The 21,083-nt window shown below is 39.1% G+C and overlaps 2 protein-coding genes across 2 annotated transcripts; both read left to right on the forward strand.

The window, feature by feature from the left end:
* The first annotated feature begins 580 nt into the window (after positions 1 to 580).
* On the forward strand, positions 581 to 16,466 carry LOC122665109 (ranBP2-type zinc finger protein At1g67325-like). Its single transcript, XM_043861177.1, has 8 exons — positions 581 to 643; positions 978 to 1,023; positions 3,720 to 3,832; positions 8,740 to 8,953; positions 9,085 to 9,152; positions 9,249 to 9,312; positions 9,788 to 9,900; positions 15,906 to 16,466. The coding sequence occupies exons 1-8, from the start codon at positions 629 to 631 to the stop codon at positions 16,035 to 16,037; spliced, it is 765 nt and encodes a 254-aa protein (XP_043717112.1). The 5' UTR covers positions 581 to 628; the 3' UTR covers positions 16,038 to 16,466.
* A 2,039-nt stretch (positions 16,467 to 18,505) lies between these two features.
* On the forward strand, positions 18,506 to 20,725 carry LOC122663947 (pentatricopeptide repeat-containing protein At2g44880-like). Its single transcript, XM_043859620.1, has one exon. The coding sequence runs from the start codon at positions 18,660 to 18,662 to the stop codon at positions 20,451 to 20,453; it is 1,794 nt and encodes a 597-aa protein (XP_043715555.1). The 5' UTR covers positions 18,506 to 18,659; the 3' UTR covers positions 20,454 to 20,725.
* Positions 20,726 to 21,083: the final 358 nt, after the last annotated feature.

Below are 21,083 nucleotides of genomic sequence, written 5' to 3' on the forward strand. Positions count from 1 at the left end.
TAGAAGTGTGCAAAAGTACTATACTTGTATGTGTGCTCCCATTGACAAGCGCATGTGGAGGCTCTAGAGGCCCAGGCAGATTCACCTATTTAATCGGTTTAAATGGTTCAAAGTCAAAACCATTACCGAACCAATTTTTAAACGATTTGAGTTTTGAAATCAAAACCAACCATTTTATCAACGGTTTTGTTTAATTAAATTTGATTTCATTTTTCGGTTTGGTTTTGCTACCTAAAAGTATACTAAACTTGGTTTGGCATCATTCTACCAAAAAGGAAAAAACATTTGGTTTGGCATCAAGCACAACCTCGATAAACAAACGGGCCTTAATTAAAATAGTGAAGAGCGTACGGGGAGAACCGAAGAAGAGTGAGAAGACTGAAGAGAGAAATAAAAAGCAAAATTGGTCATTATGGTGATCTTCGTTGCCACAAACCCGAATTCGCTCTTGGAGACTCTTTAACTCTTGGCGAAGAGGTCGGCGGCTTCTCTCCAGGTCTTCTCCCTCACCCCTCCTTGATTTGTTTCAGTTGTACTTTCAACTGACGTGACTGGAGAGGATCCGTGGCCTTGCGAAGAAAGCCCCAGCGAGGCAACGATCTTCTGCTCTAGCCTCATCTACTGATTAATGGCTTCCGCCAAGGTTAGCTAACTCAGCTCCTCCATCTCTCTTCACTCGTCTTTTTTTTTTTTGGTTGGTTTTCTTTCTTCCCAATCCAAATCCTACCATGAAATCAAGCATTCACCAGCTGAAGACGGAGAAACGGGGTTTTCGGCTGCAATGTTGAACCTAGGTTTTAGCTTTGGAGTTTCTTGGTCGTCTTACCGTATTAAGGTTTCCTAGAGTGGTTCCTTTATAGATTATATTCCCAGTACGGTGTTCTTTTTTTGTTTATTTTAAAATTTTCGTCTTTCTTTTTGTATGCATTTGGTTGCGGTCTCGAAATAATTTCTTTTTTGAGTGGCTACTTGTATAGGTTGACAATCGAGGTTCATTTGGTTCAAAAAGGTCCCGCAATGATGGTAAGTTCTATAGTGGTTTTCTGTTGGAGGTTGTTTTGACTGTGGCGCTGTCTTCATGCCAATTCTTATTACTGGTTGAGGCGTTCATGGCATATATTGAATATTGCACAAAATGTTGTGGAAATTGTATGCTAGCCTGCTTGATTTTTACACATTTAATTTTGATACTTAAGCATGGTTGGGTATCAACCGATACTAAAACTGGAAATAAGGATAGGGGTGCGATTTAAAAAATTTGATTGACATTTCATTATTGAATTTTAAGGTGTATGTCTATTTATGGTTATAAGTTATTTGCTTTATGAGGGGAACCATGTGAAAAAAGAGTTGGTGCATGTCGTTGTTTTTGGTTGATGTTGAATGTGGGGATTTTATGAAGGAAACCATATATACTCCAGAATATGGGCGCTCTAATTTGGATTTTATATCTTCTCTCTGGGATTTTTTGGGTCTTTGGGGATTGAAGGGACTGACTCCTCTATAGTGATTGGTTGGTATCCTTCAACTCAGGGAGCTAGTCAATGACATTGCCTCGTTTGGAAGCCTAAATCTTTTAGTTATTCAATGAGCGTCTCATTCATAACTAGATCCTCTCATGCCTTCCCCCTCCCCCCCCACCCCCACCCCCACCCCCACCCCCCACCCACAGGAAAAAAAACAAAAAAAAGTCTCTAGTTTAGGAGAGAGGTAGTCTTAGGATATCAGATGGGGGGAAATATGTTATGTTGTCTTTTAAAGAACAAACATAAGAATGGCTAAGAATCGTGCATGTAGCATGAAGAGAGCTAGAGGAGCACTAGTTGAACTGAGGAATATACATAGTATGTTAGAGTAGAGGTATCGTTTCCCACTTCATATTCATGGCCCAGGCCTAACCTGGTGCAAGACCTGCTTTTGCAGGGCCCGAGGAGTGGTGGATTGGATAGAGTCCTAACTCTGCATTTTATGCACAAAGTGGTTGCTCTCTGGCTTGAACATACTTCATCTTCATATTCATGGCTTGAAAGAAATTTAGGGTTTCTTATCTATCTTTAGTAAACACAATTAGTATGTACAAAGTAAGGATGGTGTCTTTTTAAGATTCTTTTTCAATTCTTAACAGAATGATGTTGCTCATCTCCTCTCCTCCCACCCCCATCCCCCCTCCCCCCCCTCCCCTCCCCTCCCCTCATCCAAAAAAGAAAAGAAAAAAAAACTCCCAAAGAAAAGAATTTCAGTGAAAAAATCCATGTTTGTTCCTGATAGTAAAAAATTGGGAAAAGATAGTTACAGAATAGTTTGAAAATTGTGAGCTGATTCTACTCCAAAAAGTTTGGTATCAATCTGTTGGTTCTGTTGGTCTTACTCCTAAAAAGATTGATATCAATCCAAATATAATGTGCCAGACAGTGACATGTTTTGTTTGACTTGTACAAGATAAGTGATGTAGTTCAGAAGAACAAGAAAAGAACAAGAAAGCCAACAACTAACTAGACCCTCAAACTGGACCAAGAATGGACTAATATGTGTAATTTTGAGTGTCCAATTGGTTGTATGGGCCATGGGCTTGATAATTTTGGGTTTACTTTTGTAAATGGGCCAATTCTATAAGTCAAAATATTAGGGATTGAGGTCCTATACGGGATTAAGTAATTAGTTTCTATTTTCTGTTTCTTAGTCATAGAATATTAGGTTTCTATATTTTAAGTTTCTATTTCCTTGTAAGTTTTCTTTGTTTGTTAATTTGTAATTCTCTCCATTAGCCAAAGGGAGTTTCTTTTTTTGTAACAAGGCAATTTATAAATAAAGGAGGCAGCTCCTAGCCTCCCATGATTTGACAGCCATTTAATATGTGTTTTGTGCATTTGTGCGAGTGTGAGAGACAGCAAACCTTGGTGAAAAGCCATCTCCTAGTTGGTGGGAGACCAACATATCCTTTCTCTACTCTTCTTCTTCTTTTCTTTTTCTTTCATTTCTTCTTTCTCACTTTGTTTCTACTGAAATACATCTGACCCTTCTGTTCTATTATTTGAATCACATACTTCCATTCCATTAACCTGTGCATGGTGCTACAGGGTTAGAGGTGTGTGTAATTACTGTTTTTCATCCATTGTTCCCAATTTAGTAACTTCTATTTTTTCACTTTCTAATTTGGTTTGCTGGGTTTCTTTTAGTTATTCAATTGTTGTCCTTGGCCAGATTACTGATCTCTGTTTACATGCTGTTTTCTGACTTTCTAAAACTAGTTTTGGCCTACTTTCTAATTCTGTGATGGACTTATAATCCCACATCCAGCCATTGGATGTTGATCAAATTTAGGGGCTTTGTCATACCCGCAGGTACATTTGACCAGAATTTTGTCCCCACCAAATTTCCCTGTTGGGACATTATACATATTATTTCTGGTTTATCTTTGACCTGCAATTCTGGTTATGTCCTGGTTTCCTGGTCATTAATAGTGTGTTGATTAAGATACCCATCACTAAGCTCATTGGAAATCATGTGAACTCATCCAAATTGGGATTAATATTTGAATAAGAGATCTGCATTTGATTATCCTTTTTGTAGTTGGGTTTGATTGATTTTTCATTTGAAAAGATTCTAATTCTCTGACATTCTATTGGTACTTCGTTTGTCACTACCTGTAGCATTGGCTGTTCAATGTGTCAGTTTGTGATACTATTTAGTTTTCCTAAAATCATATTTATTCATGCCAGCTACACGGAATGATGGTGATTGGACCTGTCTACAATGTGGAAATGTGAACTTTGCTTTCAGAACTGTTTGCAATCGTGGAAAATGTGGGGCTGCCCGTCCACCCTCTACTCCGGTACGTCAGTTTTAGTTTTTCCATCCATAACATAATCCTGCGTGGTCCGAAATGTTGTACAGAATTATGGGCTCCTTAAGCTGGAGTGTAGCTAAATTTGAATGTATATTCAGTTTATTAGGGAAAAAGCTTGTCTATTTCTATTGTTTTGTCTTTTCCTATTATGGGACTTACATTCAATCCTATTCACTGCCTGACTTGACTTTATTTTTTCATGCTTCACTTGGATATGTTAGATGTGCTTGTTATTATTAAGAAACAAAATGCCCTCAAGTGTACGTGCTAGGTATTGGTAACTGATGCTTGTACAGGAAACAAACACTTCTTCAACTTTCTGTGTTGACGTCGTCTTTTTTACATCCCATTTTTTTTTTTTTTGGGTAAATTCCATCCCATTATTTGCTGCTATCTTTGATGTATATAAGGTAGTTGAATGAGAAAGGCAAACCTAAGGTGAGAGGGTCGTACAATGAGACATGAGAATACAATTCTTGATCTAGCTTGTTGATGGGATTAGATAGAAGTGAGGCAGGTGGGTTTGTGAGTGGTTTAAACTGGACCAAGTTACGGCTGGGAAGAGCTATGAGGTCAAATGTCCCATAGATGAGTCAGTATCCAATGTTTTGGATGTGAAAAGGTTGGATTGTCAAGGCGTCGTCTTGGTTACAAGGCACCCCTTGAGGTCCAAGATGACCAATGGCCTAATGTGCCATGGCACCCGGACCATAAACCTGAAGAGCTTGTCTTTACATGTTATAAATTCCAATCTTTTCTCATTTTTACCTTTATATGTTTCTGTAATCTCCCTTCTAGCCGACTTAGTTCTATATTTTAACCTTTTATAAGTCTACATTATACATGTACTCACACTTAAAGATGACAAGTACCTGGATAATATTGGCTTGGGATGCAACATATGGTGATTCTTTTGGGTACCTTGCCTAGCCAAAGTGTTGCTTGGGCATCAAGGCTGTCGGCCACTACTGTCGTTCTCCTTGGTACCATGAAAACTATGGATTTATTCTCTCCAGACAGGAAGAGGGATGCTGCCATTTCTGTTCCCAGAGAGAGATGTTGGGGACAAATTGGGCATCTAGGGGATTTGTTTTCAGAGGGCACCATACGTGATTGAACTAATTTTTATTTTCTAAATTCAATAGTATTTGGAAATAGTTGATTGGAAGTGGGAGAAGTGAGGGGCTGCTGACTTCTAATTTGAACCGTGTTGTCTCTGGGATAAGCTATGTGGACAACTGCCCCATTGATGAGGCAGTATCCCATACTTTCAATGTGAGGGAAAGGTTGGATTTATTCATAGTTGTCAAGGCCATGTGGAGAGCCGTTTAGGGAAGAAGAGGAAACCTGAGACGGGTCTCAGTGTTGTAGGGGGGGGGGGGAAAGAAGAAACTTGCACATGCTCACAGCCACACATGTTCTCAAACACAATCAACTCAAATCATCTTTTGAATCTATTCAACGTTGGGGAATCACACTATATATAGAGAGAGAAATAAAAGACTCCTAAACATAAAGACCAACTCTCTAACTAGGAAACTTATTCAAATAAGGAAACTAACAATAATTGGGAAACCAAATACCCTACGTAGCTAACTTCTAAAGTAAACAGACTAAAATAAACTAAAGACATTATTTCCCCAAATAACATAAATTCCTATTAGATCCAAAAACTCAAACTGTACCCGGTTCATCTCCATCTGGATACCCAAATGGGTTTGGGTCAGTCCAAGGTAGTGTATCTGCATCCATTCCCCCGGTGTTGAGAAAAACTCGCCAACAGGTTTTGTAAAATGAGAGAATCAGCACCATTCGATCGGCATCCAGAAATATCAACTTTGATGGGGTGATGATCCAGTGCATCTCATGATCAACCGTCACAATCTTCTGATAGTTGGTAGCAAACAATGTCTCTTCGATGAGAATCTGATCGTTTGGACCATCGATCAGTTCTTCAATTGCAACCTTGATCGGACCGTGTACTTCAGTTTGATCATCGCTTTCATTGTCCATATTTTCTTCCACATCTGATCCACCTTCTAAAGATTATATCATGCTTGACACCGTATCATAGAAGGTGTTATTACTTTTGGCAAGCTCTCGAAAACCTGTTTTCAAATTAAAAAGTTCTGTTTGCAATTTACGGAACCCATCACTAATCGAAAAGAGTAAATCGTATCGTTCAACCTCCATGATGTAGTGGGTTTATGATAACAATGGCAGAATTGTAAATAGAGTGAAAATTATATTAAGGTGGCAGTATCGTAATTATGGGTAGTTCAATGATAACCAACAAGGGCGTATTACGTATGGGAAAAGATAAACTTGGAAACTAAAGATAATAAAGGACAAAAGGGGATAAGAAGAAGGAAAGGGGCAGTTTAGGAACATAAAGAGATATAAAAGTGAATCGTGGGTGTCTGCTACTCAAAAAAATTGAAGCGGTGCAGACCTCAACACGAAGGAGGCGAATTCGTGACTTGCGGAGGAGAGCTTCAATGAGAAGAAGCCAGCAGTGGTGTGCGAGTCCGACAAGGAGTTCGACACACACTTGGATTTCAACAAGGGATGCCAACTTTGATGGAACCCATGTATGTTTCCTTTGTTTTTTGCTTCGGTTCTTTGCTTCTCGTTTTCTCTCTTCTATTCTGTTTTCTCTCTCTTTTTGTGTCTCTCGCATTCTTTGTTTTCTTCCTCTCTTTTTTTGGTTGCTGGCGGAACACTAGGGTGAAGGGGAATCAATTGGAATTATGGGGGGAAAAAAAGGAGGCAGTGGGGTTTTTGCACTGTAACAGAAGGGGGTTGAAAGGAGGTGGATTGGGGTTTCAGCGGTAGCAGTGGGTTGGGAAAAGCCTTTTGACTCTTTGTTTTTTTTTTTTTTTGGATGATGTGTTCGCTGTCACAGCGGGAAAAACAAAAAGGAGGTGGGGTGGTGTTGCAATAGTCGGGAGAGAAGATTAGGTTGCTGTGGGAGTCGATGGGAAGAGGGTTACAGGGGAAAGGAAAGGGATCGTACAGAGGGAGGAGAAACAGAATTAATGGGCAGAGAAGGAGATGGATCCTTCAGCTCTTTGATACCAAAATTGGTGGAGGGCCGGTTAGGGAAGAAGAGGAAACGTAAGAGGGGTCTCAGTGTTATAGGGGAGGAGAGGAAATCACATAAGAAAGGGAAAATTCAACGATGGGGAATTACAAACTCGCACACGTTCACAGCCACGCAGGCTCTCGAACATAATCAACTCAAATCATCTTTTCAATCTATTCAACGATGGGGAATTACACCATATATAAAGAGAAATAAAAGACTCCTAAAAATAAAGACCAACTCTCTATCTAGGAAACTTATTCAATAAGGAAACTAAGAATAATTGGGAAACCAAATTCCTTATGTAGCTAACTTCTAAAATAAACTAAAAGACATAATTTCTCCAAATAACATGAATTCCTAAAATCCTACTAGATCTAAAAACTCAAACTGGACCCGGTTCATCTCCATCTGGATGCCCAAATGGGTTCGGGTCGGTCCAAGGTAGTGTATCTGCATCACCTTGCCTACATGACAAGGCACCACTTGAGGTCAAAGGTGACCAGTGGACCAGTGGCCTTGTGTGCCATGGTTCCCAGATCCTAACTCTGATGATTTTGTCTCATGATATAAATTGCAATTCGTTTCTCCTTTCTACCGTTATATGTTTCTGTGATATCACTTCTATCCCCTTACGTTCTATATTTTGACCCTTATAATTCTACGTTATACATATAGTTATTCTTAAAAGATGAGAAGTACCTGGATAATATGGCTTGAGATGTAACTTGTGGCATTTCCCTTGGGAGCCTTGGCATTGCCAAGGTATCGCTTAGGCATCAAGTCCCTTGGGCGCCTTGGCATTGCCAAAGTGTTGCTTAGGCATCAAGAGTTGCCAGTGCTGTGGCTCGCATTGTTGCCATGAAAACTATGGATTTGCTCTCTCCAGGCGAGAAGGGAGCTGCTACCATTTCTGTTCCAAGGGAGGCAGAGATTAGGGACAAGTTGGGCATCTTGGAAAGCTATTTTCAGAAGGCATCATATGTGAGCAAACTAAAATTTTCTTTTGCAAAATTCAATAATAGTTGGAATCCCCCCCCCCCCCTCTTTCCCCTTATCACTTGAGAGAAAATTGCTTCTCTTGGTTTTCCAAGAGCATATTAAAGGCCAAGTATTATGACCCATTGTGACTAAGTGGTCACGGGTTCAAGTCTGGAAACAGCCTCTCTGTGAAAGCAGGGGTAAGGCTGCGTAAATTATGACCCTCCCCAGACCCTGCAGTGGCGGGAGCCTCGTGCACTGGGTACGTCCTTTATTTAAAGGCTAGTACTATGGCTTTCTCACACAAACAAAAGCAGGAAAATGTAAGATGCTGTTTACTAGTTTCATACATTTATGTTCTAATCTACTGTAATAAAAAACAATTTTGTAACAGGCATTTAAATATCAGGGGAAATTTGATCAACCGAAATTGTTTTGACCCTATGCAAAAACATCATTCTCCTATCTCGCAGAAATAATCACTGTTAGCTGACCTTATCTATCACTCATCAAATTCACTTGGCTGGATAACTTTTGATGGCAAACCATACCATGAGATCATATGATTAAAAGTTATTTGTGAATCTCATCCTTAAGCTATATATATGTGCATGATCAGAGTTGATAAATTTATTTTATATTGTCAAGACTCACATGTTGAAAATATTAACTCTATATGTGAGTCTTATTAGTTTCTTTATCACATTAATTTTGAAATTGATACATAGTTTGTATTGAATTAGTGGTCAGTGGTTTTGGCATTTCTATTTTCATTTCAATTTGATTTATGATCTATTTTATTGATTCGGGGATTTTGATGTGGCAGAGAATGGGATCGGTTCCTGTCCCTAGTCCCTTCAATAATCCCCCTCCCTATTATCTTGGAGGTGTTGGGGCTCCTCCACCTATGCCACTTGGAATGCCTGGCAGTTATGGGCCTCCACTCTCACTGTCTGGAATGCGATATGACTACGGAGCACATGGAAATGCAACTGGGCCGTATGGACTTATGGCTGCATATCCACCTGGACCTTTGGGAGGTATGTTCTTTTTGTCTGTAAATCCATGTACACATGCATAAAAACATTCTTTTTTCTTTATCTTTTTTGTACATATGTGCAAAATTGCATTCATACACAATGCAATAGTTGTTGACTGATTGTCTTTTTAGGTGTGGGTTATGGTCATGGATCTGCTATGGACGGATATGGCTTTGGGTATCGGGGATCCCCCTTGCCGGTATAGTACTGTGCTTACTTTCATATTCCTATAGTTTTAACCCTCTTTAAAATTATTTCATAGTTAATCTGATTTTCCTTTATTTTATTATTCCAGGTGGCAGGTTCATGGTCCGGTGGAGGTATTCCTGATAACGGCGCCTCTCGGAAACGTCGCGGAGGTGATTATGCTGTCTTTAACTATGGTTGTACTTTTGCTGATTGTTTTGCAGTGTACTATTTTTCATGATAAAGAATTGGTATTATTACTGTGAGGATGCTCTTATATGGCATACATATGCTACTCTTTATTATCTTCTTGTACTACCTTGTCTTTTTTTTTTTTTTTTTTGGGGGGGGGGGGGGGGGGTGGGCGCAAATTCTTCTTATTAAGTTTTTAGTTTTTGTTTGATTGATACTTGTCCATTCTCATCAGGTGAATACATTTTGTAGTATTGATTCTCTTTTCCAATAATTAATTTAGTCACCACGCCTTCTGTTATTACTTGCTTGTAATGGTTGATTGTGTGGGCCTATTGATGATGGGATAAACCTTGGCAATCTCTCTCTCTCTCTCTCTCTCTGTGTTTTGTAAGCAATTCTATCCTCATTTGCATGGTCAGTCTATCTTCATAAACTGGTTTTGAATGTTTGCAGGACCAGATGGCTTATCCGAAGGCGATTGGGTTTGTCCAAAATGTGACAATGTTAACTTCGCTTTTAGAACCACATGCAACATGAAGAAATGTGGAGCTCCGCGACCATCTTCGGTAAGTTCTCCTTACTTTTATGGGTTTTAAAATGTTATGGTGGATTTTCACCCATCACGTAGAAGCTCATTCAGGGTCATGGACAATAATAGCTATCTCTTTTTTCATTATTTCTGTTTTGTGGCAATATTCTTTAGTTAGAATCAGTCCATCCTATCAACTTCAGCTGAGGACAAGCCATGGATTGGCCTATCCAGAGTCCAGACCAACCTGGGTTGAGATTGGTTGCGACCAATTTGATCCTTGATCTCCATCTCATGTAATACTGTAATTGAGTAATCAAAAAGGTACTAAACAGAATCAAATTTCCAGAGAATATAAAACCAGATTAGGGAGAAATCACATAAATCAAGATCAAGGGATCAGATGGTCTCTAAACTCAGGTTGAATTCAGGAAATAAGGTGCTGAACACTTGCTGAAATTCTTAACTCGAACCTAGGGCTGCATCAGAAGTTATGAGTCAATCCTAGTAGCATTAGGAGAGGGGTATATCTGTAAATTCACCATCCAAAATAGAAATCAGAATATAGGAATATGATGAACAATCGATTCGGAACATAGACCATAAAAATCAGCTATAGCAGATCAGTAAAAACTAAAACCCGAATCAATATACTGATGCACAGAATATCAGTTAAGAAATAAGGAGAGAAATGCAATAATGAAATAACTCCATATCTGGTCTGATCTAAGTCAAAATCTTGTCGAAGGCTTCCTTTAGGTTTAAGAAGGGCTCCTTAAATTTTAAGGATGATCCGGTGGCCAGATTCCCTCAACTGAAATTCGTGTAAAAAAGTCTTACATATGAATTTCAGATCAAACTTGGAATTGCAAAAAATTCAGAGAAGCACTTACTTGAATTAATGGAGAAGAAAATGGGGGAAGAAGAATAATAGCAACAGAAAACCCTGGCTTTACACCGCAAGGTGGTTGGAAGGATTGAACACAAGGATACTTGACACAAGGTTCTTCACCAATGGAGAAGAAGAACAACCAAAGCTTTTCATTAATCAAAATTCGTGTAGAATGCTGGACCTCTTACAAACTTATATAGAAAACTAAAAAAACAGATTTAAAAATTAAAAAGGAAAGCACTAATCCAATCCTTGACTAATAAGGTAACATAAATTGACTAGGAAATTGAAATAATAAAGGAAACTAACTCAACAGTCTACACAGGACTGGGCTTATAGAATTTTAATCCAGCCTAATTAAACACTTAATAACAACTAAAACAAAGAAATAGAGATACTAACTTCATTAATCCCGTATGCCTAGTCTCTGCCCATATTATAGGCCCATTAAAGTGGCCCAATACAATGAAAACCCTTTGGACAAAGACCCAACACATATATAACCCAACCCTAGGCTTATTTCTAATAAAATAAAACCATTTAGGTGATTTAGGCTCTCTTTGGCATCTCTTATATTCATATTTATGACCTATTTATGAAAATGATAATAGGTTATGGCTATAAACAATAATCATTTGGTCACTACAAGACATAATAGATTATACAATGAAAAATAGGTTTGTTATGCTTAAATGAAGAATATATTATGTGTTATATTATTTTAGGGAAAATTACATTTCCCTCCCCTAAAATGGAAAGATTTTATCAACTGTATCCAGTCTGTGAAAAAACACTGTTAAGTGATGACATCAGCCTTAATATATTCATTTAAACCCAAAAATACCCTTATAGTGTGAGATTCCAAGATTACCCTCCCCAATAATAAGAGAATTAAACGAAACGAAGAAGTTCTTCTTCTTCGTTCAAACACTCTCCGGTGGTAATCTTCATTACTCAACTGTGTTGTATGAGGCAGCATTTGACTTAATCTTTGAATGCTTCATCTTTGTAAACATCTCCATTGCCCATTTAGGGCCACCTGTCTTTGCCAAGCTGTTCAAGATAATGCTGTGTGAGTTTAAATCCGGAAAGCAACCCTGCTCTTCCATTGTTTGAAGCAAGGAATGAGTTTCATCTATCATGCCAACCCTCACCATCCCTGACATAAGGGCATTGTAAGCATGAACATCAGGATTGCACCCAAGACTCTTCATTTCATTGAAAAGATCTACAGCCTCACTGAAGTGTCCACATTTTCCGAAGTGTTTGATCATCACAGCGTATATCCGAGCACTCAATGATACACAGCTCTCTTTTAGTTCCTGAAATAACTCATTTGCAGCTTCATACCGTTTTGCTTTCCCAAGAGCATCAATCAGACTGCATTAGGCAGCAGGGCAAGGAGGGAAACCCTTCTCATCCATCTCCTCAAGCAAAAGCTTTTTCTCAATTCTATTTGTCTTGCAAAATCCATCAATAAGAATGGAATAAGTAAAAGCACTGGGAGTACAACACTTCCCTTTCATCTCATGGAACAAAGCCAAAGTTTTCTCAACCCTTCGCAACTTGAAAAATATCTCAATCAGAGTAGTATAAATACTTGCTGTGGGCTCCAATCCATTCTCCTTCTTTTCATCAAACAGTCTAATAGCAGTCTCCTCACGACCCAACTTGCTAAATGCAGATACAAGTGCAATGTAGGTCATGGTGTCAGGGAAACAATTTCCCTCATTACGCATCATTGTAGAGCTCATAAACCTTCTCACTATGACCCTCCTGCATTAGCATCAAGATCATGGCATTATAAGTGCTTGATGTCGATTTGCACTCACGGGCCTTGACCTGGTAGAAGATGGAGTGTGCCTTATTAACCATCTTCGCCTTGCCTAAAATCCAAACAATCTCAGATAACTGAGCCAGTCCAACAACAGAATTACTACGAACCATGTCTTGGATTGTCTTCCACATTTCACCAACCAACCCAGCTTCATACAAGCAACGGATCAGAGCCATGTAAGTGGTCGAGTCGTGTTCAAAATTCTTCCTCTTGGCAGCCCACTTAAAGAACTGTATCTTAACGTTGATCTCGACATTTATCTTCATGACCTCATGGACCAGACCATGATCAACCTTCAGCATTAGTACTTCCAAGGCCTTCTCAGCATTAGGGCCCCACTTGAATATCTTCAAAATCCTCATAAACCTCTCATCCAATGCACGAACAGAGGGGTCATTCCTTGGCCGTTTGAGATTTGTGGTCAGGTGCACGGAGGCATTCTGGGGACTTGGCATGCGGAACATTTGGACAATCTCATTTTCTTCACCATTCGAAACAATTGAAATTCATCAGAAACTTATGAAAAAAAGGGAACCTGTCCTGGAGAATGGCCTTTGCAGAGGGATGGGGGGGCAGGTGGGGTTGCAGGAGGAGGACGAAGAAGAAGGAAGAAAGACGGGTATGAGGATAGAGATCAGGGTATTATTGTCTTTTTCATTGCATTTCTAACACGTCAGCCAATATGGGTACGGTTGATAGAATCTTTCCATTTTAGGGGAGGAGGGGAGTATCATTAGTCAATATGTAGGGGAGTATAGTTCTAAAACTCGCCGAAAACTCGGAAAACTCAATCTGGTCGAGACGAGATAGCATGCGAAATAAAAAAATGCATTGTTTCAAAAAACTCGACCAGGATTTCGAATATTTTGAGAAATCTCAGTGAAATCTCAAATATTTCAAGAATCTCGGCCTCCTAAGTACTCCTAGAGTCATAGTATTGTATTGTTGAGACATGGGACTATGTAATTTGCATTGTGAATTGTGTATTATTCATTGTACTTGGGTTGGGTGTCTATGTAATATGCATTGTGAACACTTCACTGTATCTTGTGGTTTGTAGTATAAGCTTTAAGTCTTTAACTATTTCTTAAATAATTATTCAATATTATGTGTCTTCATCCATTATTGCATAATTTACTTGTTTTACTTGCCAATTATGTCTCATATCATTCAAACAATGTGTAGAATAGGCAATATTACATTAAGGGTTCGGCCTTTATTGCTAACCAAGGGTGCAAATCCAAAACATCAAATTGGGTGTTTTTTTTTTTCCAATTTGAAGTTTTAAATATGTTTATTAAGACTTAAACAAGCTTCCCTTAAAGTTTCGGAGCCAACTGTGGCCATTTGCCCACAGAAACATAGTTCCCAAAAAAAAAAAATACACTGTCTCGCCAAAAATTCGACCTGGTCGAGATGGCTGTTCGAGACAAGTTTTTGAACCATTCGGAAAATTTGGACGATCTCATTTTCTCAATTGTTGAAAACATGTCTCAAGGGTCAAGGGATACATCTAAGGCTCTCTTTGGTATCATTTGTATTTTTTATTTTTGCCTATTTAACAAAAATCATTTGTGAAAACTATTTTTGGTCAAAACATAAAAATCGTTTGGTAACCAATAGACATAATAGATTGTGTACAAAGAAATAGGTTTGGTATACCTGTGCGAAATGATTTTTATAATTTCTTTTGTCTGGTCACTGTAAGCCAAGTATCCGAAGAACCCAAACAACACATACACAACCGTTATCCCTGAGGAAGCCATTGTGAGAACCCATGGAAATTTTCTCCGCTCACTCATCGACAACTCTAATGCCAAGGCCAAACTAAAACCTTCATAACAGAACACCACAACGCCTCCGGCAAATGGCAGCGCAGCTAGGCTCGTTATCATGTTTCTCTGAGAACAACCGTCGAACAATTGGAGGTCTTGCTTGACCACGATCGCCATGGCCAGAGTGTTACAGATATCGGCAAAGATACTAAATGGGGCAAGAGCAGATAGGGAACGAATCCAATATGAGCAATTTCCGGAATATTTAATCCATTGAAGTAGCTACAGTGAACTATTCATGTATATTTCCCTATTTCTTATTAACTGATTGTTTTGCACCTTATGAATGTAAGCAGATGGCGGAACTGTTCATTAACCTGCTTAAACATGGTGCACAAGGTTGCTTTTACTCGATTAGGTCTTGGTCTAAATGCAACTAATGATGGTGAAGGCCTTTTGGGTGAATGATTTCGTCTCAAGCAATTTGATGGACCCAGCTCAGGTACCAGGAATTTGGTCATTCAACTGAAATTTCTCTAGAAATCCAGGTCGCCATATTCCGGAAATTGCTCATAACAATAATGCGAAACCCAGATCGCCATGTGTGTGTACTTTATCGGATTCATCATCAGATGAAGAAGAAGCTAATTTGTCCCTACACTGAACAAGGAGAAGCATACAGTAGTAAATGGAGATACTGGCGATGGTTACTCCGAGAGCTCTGGCAAGCCAACCTGCAACCCTGAAAGCGTAAGGGAGGCCTAAGACATCGGTGCCTACAATGACAACGATGATGTTTCCAAGGATGGTGTAATGGAGGGCCAGATGGTGCTGTAATGGAGGGAAATCAGAGGCGGCAGAGAGTTAAGTTTAGAGTTGAAACGAGAAGAGAAGAGGGGTGAGAGATGAGAGACGAGAGAGAGTGAGAGGAGGGTTTTGGGAAGTATAAATATATTTCTTGGCATTTTACATTTTTAACCTCAAAAAAGAGCCATTGCAAACATGTGCATATTAGAATTCTTAAGTTGGGTGCAAAAATAGCGAAAAAATCATAAATGACTTTCAACCTGTTTTTGGTTTTTGTAATTTTTCAATCCTTTTTAAATAGAAATAGACTCCATAAATGGTACCAAACGCAACCAAAAATCAAAAATAAAAAGCATACCAAAGACACCCTAAGCTGCTTGTTTTTAAGCTTCAAAGTTTGAGGGGCAACATACAGTATTGCAGCTGCCTGCTATTGAATCCCCTCGTAGAAGGGGGGGGGGAAAAAAAGGATAGCTTTTGGATGTGCTTGTCTGTGTACATAATATTTTGCCTTGGTGCTCTCTTGTATGGATGCTGGATATATATTAATTTGTTTGTTTTGTATTCATCTTTATATTTATCTATGCCCTGCCCAGATTTCTCTATGGAAGTTGTGCACTAGTTTCTCACACATGGTAGTGATAGTTTATGTTAATGCATGCTCATTTATTGACATACACATGCACATGTGGGTACTTGTACTAAATTTTTCATGACATTCTTTTTTTAAGGGTCCAAATCAGTCAGATTCAGGTGTCCCAGAAGGCAGCTGGACATGTACCAAATGTGACAACCTCAACTATCCATTCCGAACGGTTTGTAATCGCAAGGGTTGTGGGAATGAGAAACCAGCTTCTGCATAGTAGATTGCTTCGATCACATGATTGGTAGTAGATTCCCCTCTATGAGCTTGGTGTGTGCAATCCACTGGTTTGGGACATTTCAAGATTGCTTGTGGGTGATTTGGAAATTGGAGACATCTGACTACAAAATGTCTTAGGTTTGGCATGATTGCTCGAGTTTTAGGTTTTTTATTTTTCTCCTTTCTTTTCCTTTCCTAAACCAAGCCGCCTAGATATGTGTGCTACGAACGTTGAATGAATGTATTGGATTTCCTTCGGCAGCTTGATTAGGCCTGGACCTTCATTTATGTTAATGGAAGCATGTCTAATCTATTTTTTGGAGTAGTTAAGCGAAACTGTTTCTTTCTTTATATGGCGTACATAGCACCATGTACTCTTTAGTTTGCAAATTGTCTATTTTAGGCGTGGAACCATTGACTTGTACATTGAGATTTATGCAAGGTATTTTTCATTACAAAATATTTCAAGTTATGTCTGGAATTGCTGTGTTTCCTGTGGGTGACAGTGGTGCCCCCTTGGCCAGCAGTCTTGACAGTCTTAAGGATGCAGCTATACTTTTGTACATTGAACTATGCTTTGCTTCTGACTTGACGAGACCCTGAGATCCATTGAGCCTTGAAATCGATTCTCATGGTTTATAAGTGGATCAGATCTGAGATCGATTGTTAGTGGTATTTGTTTAATTGTGTTAGAATCCAGAATGACAAGGTTTTATGGGTAAGCAGACCGACCTATACGCAGTATGGATGGATGGATTTATCTTTTTATCATGTGAAAGACTGATGTATTTCTAATTAATGGATATCTAGAGAATGGATTGGATTGACCAGGTGCTAGATTTTAGCCTGAAACTCAATAATTTACTCTTCTGTGTAATTGTATGCCTTTCTCTTTTGAACCTTTTAATGATTTGTTTTGGTATATGGCCAACTCTGTGTTGATGAAACATGACATGTGAGTAGGGATGCTAACGGATCGGATTCGGCTCAAATAGTGCTATATCCGCTTCTACATCTGATTAGCTTTTGGATGGATTTGAATAGTGCTAAATGGATACGGATACGGATATTTTATCCGTATCCGTTTACATGTAAATATAGTTTTTTGGATAGCTATAGCCTATCAATATCCGCATCCGTTTAGCTTTCGGACGGATCTGAATAGTGTTAAACGGATAATGGAAACAGATTTTGGCTATTCATATATACTCCTACATGTGAGCAAGGGACCTTGGGGTCTATCTCCCAATAAAATTGGAGCACTGCTCACCCACCTATAAATCCTGCTCTCATTTGAAATTAACTATAGTTTACATATTGATGCTATGGGTTTTGTTTACCGGATGATGTTTGGATCCTAGATGATTTAACTGATGTCGATTTCTGGTTGATCCCGTATCAATGGATTCGTATGGACTTAGGGCAAAATGGTTAAAAAATAAATGATTTTTAATTAAAACCAGTGGCAAATCTGCCCAATACGGCTCAACCAGGATCCGTATTGGATCAATATCGATGGAGACAGGATCTGCTACCAAGTGCTAAGTCCCTGCCCGCCTTTCCTTTTTTTGGAAGACTACTGCCCCTAGAGATTGAGGCCATTATCCGTTATTTGGATGTCCTTTGTTTTTTAAGACTACTGCCCCTAGAGATTGAAGCCATTATCCGTTATTTGGATGATCACCAATTAAAAGTGATGCCCATTATACTATCATGGGCATTTTGATCTTCGTTGATTCCTCAACTATTCTGCTACTACACTCTCCCAACCCAAAAAAAAAGGAAAAAGGAAGCTAGCAAGCTGATAGATATTGACTATTTAATTAAAGGTGTTAACTATACGAGAAGTTGTGAGGAAGAACATGCAGTCTTATTAATCTAGGACTTGAACCAAGTATGAGTTCAGATAAAACCTATTGCAAGGCAAGGATCCATCTAATAGACTCCATTTAACTGAGATTTTCTTGACTTTCTGAGTGATCCTCTTTCCTCTTTTCGTAGCAGATTTTTTTTCTAACTCTTATTTTTCATTCTATTTGGAGCCATGTAGCCGATCCTATTAAGTTAAGACAAAGTTGAGTTTGTTTTATTGGTATTAACATAAACTACTATACTTTTTATCAAAAAAAAAAACATAAACTATTAAACAGACACAAAATCAAACATAAAATCATTACTTAATTCGATTGAATGCCTAATTACGCTAATTTCAAAAGTTAAATAATCTTGTTTCATGTGTAGTTAAACAATGTACGGGACAATGCAGCATCCCATTCCAAAGCTAAGCAAAACACACTAGGGTTGGGGAATTCAACTGTTCCTAATGGCGGACAAAATAGTTTTGGGCTCAATTTATCATAAAATTGGATTTTTTTTTTTTTTTTAAACTTCTACGGTTGGATTGGAATAAGTGACTTGATATACTTGTTCCGTGGACTATGCTGAGAACGGTTTCAAATGGCAATGAAGGTCTTCGTGAAACGAACCCGCAACCCAGACTGAGACAACTTCCTTCAGGGAATGGAGGTGAGGGAGAGAAAGCTCTCATTCTTCTTGTCACTGGGTGGTTCCTTGTTCCTCGTAATCTCGTTGGATCAAACGTTTCGATATCGAATGCACAGACATGAGAGAAGAACAGTCCTTGTGGAGTCCAATAGAGAGGAAATGCCTCTCTCTTCTGCAAAGACGGAACACCTGGAATTTTCTTCTTCAAATCCATGCTTTTATGCTCAGAAATGACCTTCAAACAAATGTTAATTTGCTCACCAAATTCATCATTGTGTGCTCTTCGGTTGCAGTTAATGTTAGACAGTGTGACCCAGCGGCTGGAATCAGGCATGCTCGCTGTGTATTTGATCATCGATGTCACAGGGATGACACATTTCTCTGCAATTCCATGATTAGAGCTCACGTCGACAGAAACCAATTTAAAGAGTCTGTGACCCTTTATAGAGGCCTTCGGAGCAAAACCCTTTTCGCCCCAGATGACTACACGTTCTCATCCTTAGTGAAGTCCTGTGGATTCAATTTGGCCATTAAAGAAGGACAGCAGCTCCATAATCAGGTGTTGAAGATGGGTTTTGGTTATGATTTGATCGTATCAACTGGAATTGTCGATATGTATGCTAAACTTGGAAATATGACATTGGCCAGAACCTTGTTCGATGAAATGCCTTACAAAAGTCAAGTGTCTTGGACAGCTATACTAGTTGGATATGCACGGACAGGGAAGGTGGAAATTGCAAGGGAGCTATTCAATCATATGCCTCAGAAAGATGCCGCAGCCTTCAATGCAATGATAGATGCTTTTGTCAAATCAGGGAATGTGGATTCTGCAAGGGAGTTGTTTAATGAGATGCCAGACAGGAACGTTGTCTCTTGGACTACTTTGATTTATGGGTATTGCAAGAATGGTGATCTCAAAGCTGCTAGATTACTCTTCAATGCAATGCCAGAGAAGAATCTGATCTCATGGAATGCAATCATTGGGGGTTACTGCCAGAACAAGCAACCTCAAGAGGCATTAGAATTGTTCAGGGAGATGCAATCATATGCTTCTCTTGAGCCAGATAAAGTTACTATTGTGAGCATTCTTCCAGCTATTGCTGATTTAGGAGCATTAGATTTGGGTGGTTGGATTCACAGATTTGTCAGGAGAAAGAAACTTGATAAAGTCAGGAACGTTTGCACTGCACTGGTGGACATGTATGCTAAATGTGGTGAAGTTCTGAAAGCAAAACAAGTTTTTGACAAGATGCATGATAGAGAAGCAGCTTCTTGGAATGCCATGATCAATGGGTTTGCCATCAATGGATGTGCCAAGGAGGCACTAGAAGTGTTCTTGGAGATGCAGAAGGAAGGAGTTGAGCCAAATGAGATAACCATGCTTGGGGTCTTGTCTGCTTGTAATCATGGTGGCCTGGTCAAGGAAGGGAAGAAGTGGTTTCAAGAAATGGAGGGGCATGGCCTCTCCCCAGGAGTCGAGCATTATGGTTGCCTTATAGATCTTTTGGGGAGGGCAGGGCATTTGGAGGAAGCTGAGCAATTGATTGAGAAAATGCCTTGTGAGATTAATGGGATAATCTTGAGCTCTTTTCTGTTTGCTTGTGGCTGCCGTGGAGATGTTCTTAGGGCTGAGAGGATGATGAAAAGAGCATTTGAAATGGAGCCAAAGAATGATGGGAATTATGTCATGTTGAGGAATTTGTATGCTGGGGAGAGAAGATGGAAGGATGCGGAGGATATTAAGGGATTGATGAGGAGGAACAGCGCCAGGAAAGAGGCTGGTTGCAGTGTCATCAAGGTTAATGGAGGCACTTGGGAATTTGTAGCAGGGGACAGAGTGCACCCCCAGTGGCATTTGATAAATTGGGTGCTGGGTCAATTATTGGTACATATGAGGGGAGAAACCACTTGATTATGTATACATGGAATGACAATTGAGACCTATTACCCATTACAACTCAAGAGAGCATAAGAAGTGACCAAACTCGAGACAGACCTCTAACAATGATTCTTATGAGTAATGTTTAACAAACACTTTTTATAGGGAATATGTGGTGGTTAACACAGAGTGGTACCTTCGCACTTAGGATAATGAGAATTTTGTAGCTGTAAGATATCTGTTTGATAAAATCTCTGAAAACAAAGATCTATTTCATAAAAAACTAAGAAGTTTCTTTATTCATCAGCAAAGCACTAAAAGGCAGCATTCCCCTTTTCCTTGATTAATGCAGACATTATATCATCATGTTGAGGATGGTAGTCACTTTACATTATACGCTTTGGATATAAAATAGTATTTCCTACTGTAGAACTATTTTTTTTTTTAATTCTGCCCATTTTATGTTGGGAAAAAGCGAGCCTCGGCAGAATCTTCAAATCAATGAGAATGCTTCTGGATTTCTCATCAGTTTTCACTGCATTGGAGGTTCAAGTGGTTAACTGCTCTTTTATTGCATCATGGCATACAAACAGTAAAAAAATAAAATATGGATTACACTGCTGCCGACGTAACTCCTAACCAAGTCAAGAAGCGAACAATTGC

This window comes from Telopea speciosissima, chromosome 6, assembly GCF_018873765.1.
Source record: "Telopea speciosissima isolate NSW1024214 ecotype Mountain lineage chromosome 6, Tspe_v1, whole genome shotgun sequence".
In the NCBI taxonomy this organism is placed as follows: Eukaryota; Viridiplantae; Streptophyta; class Magnoliopsida; order Proteales; family Proteaceae; genus Telopea; species Telopea speciosissima.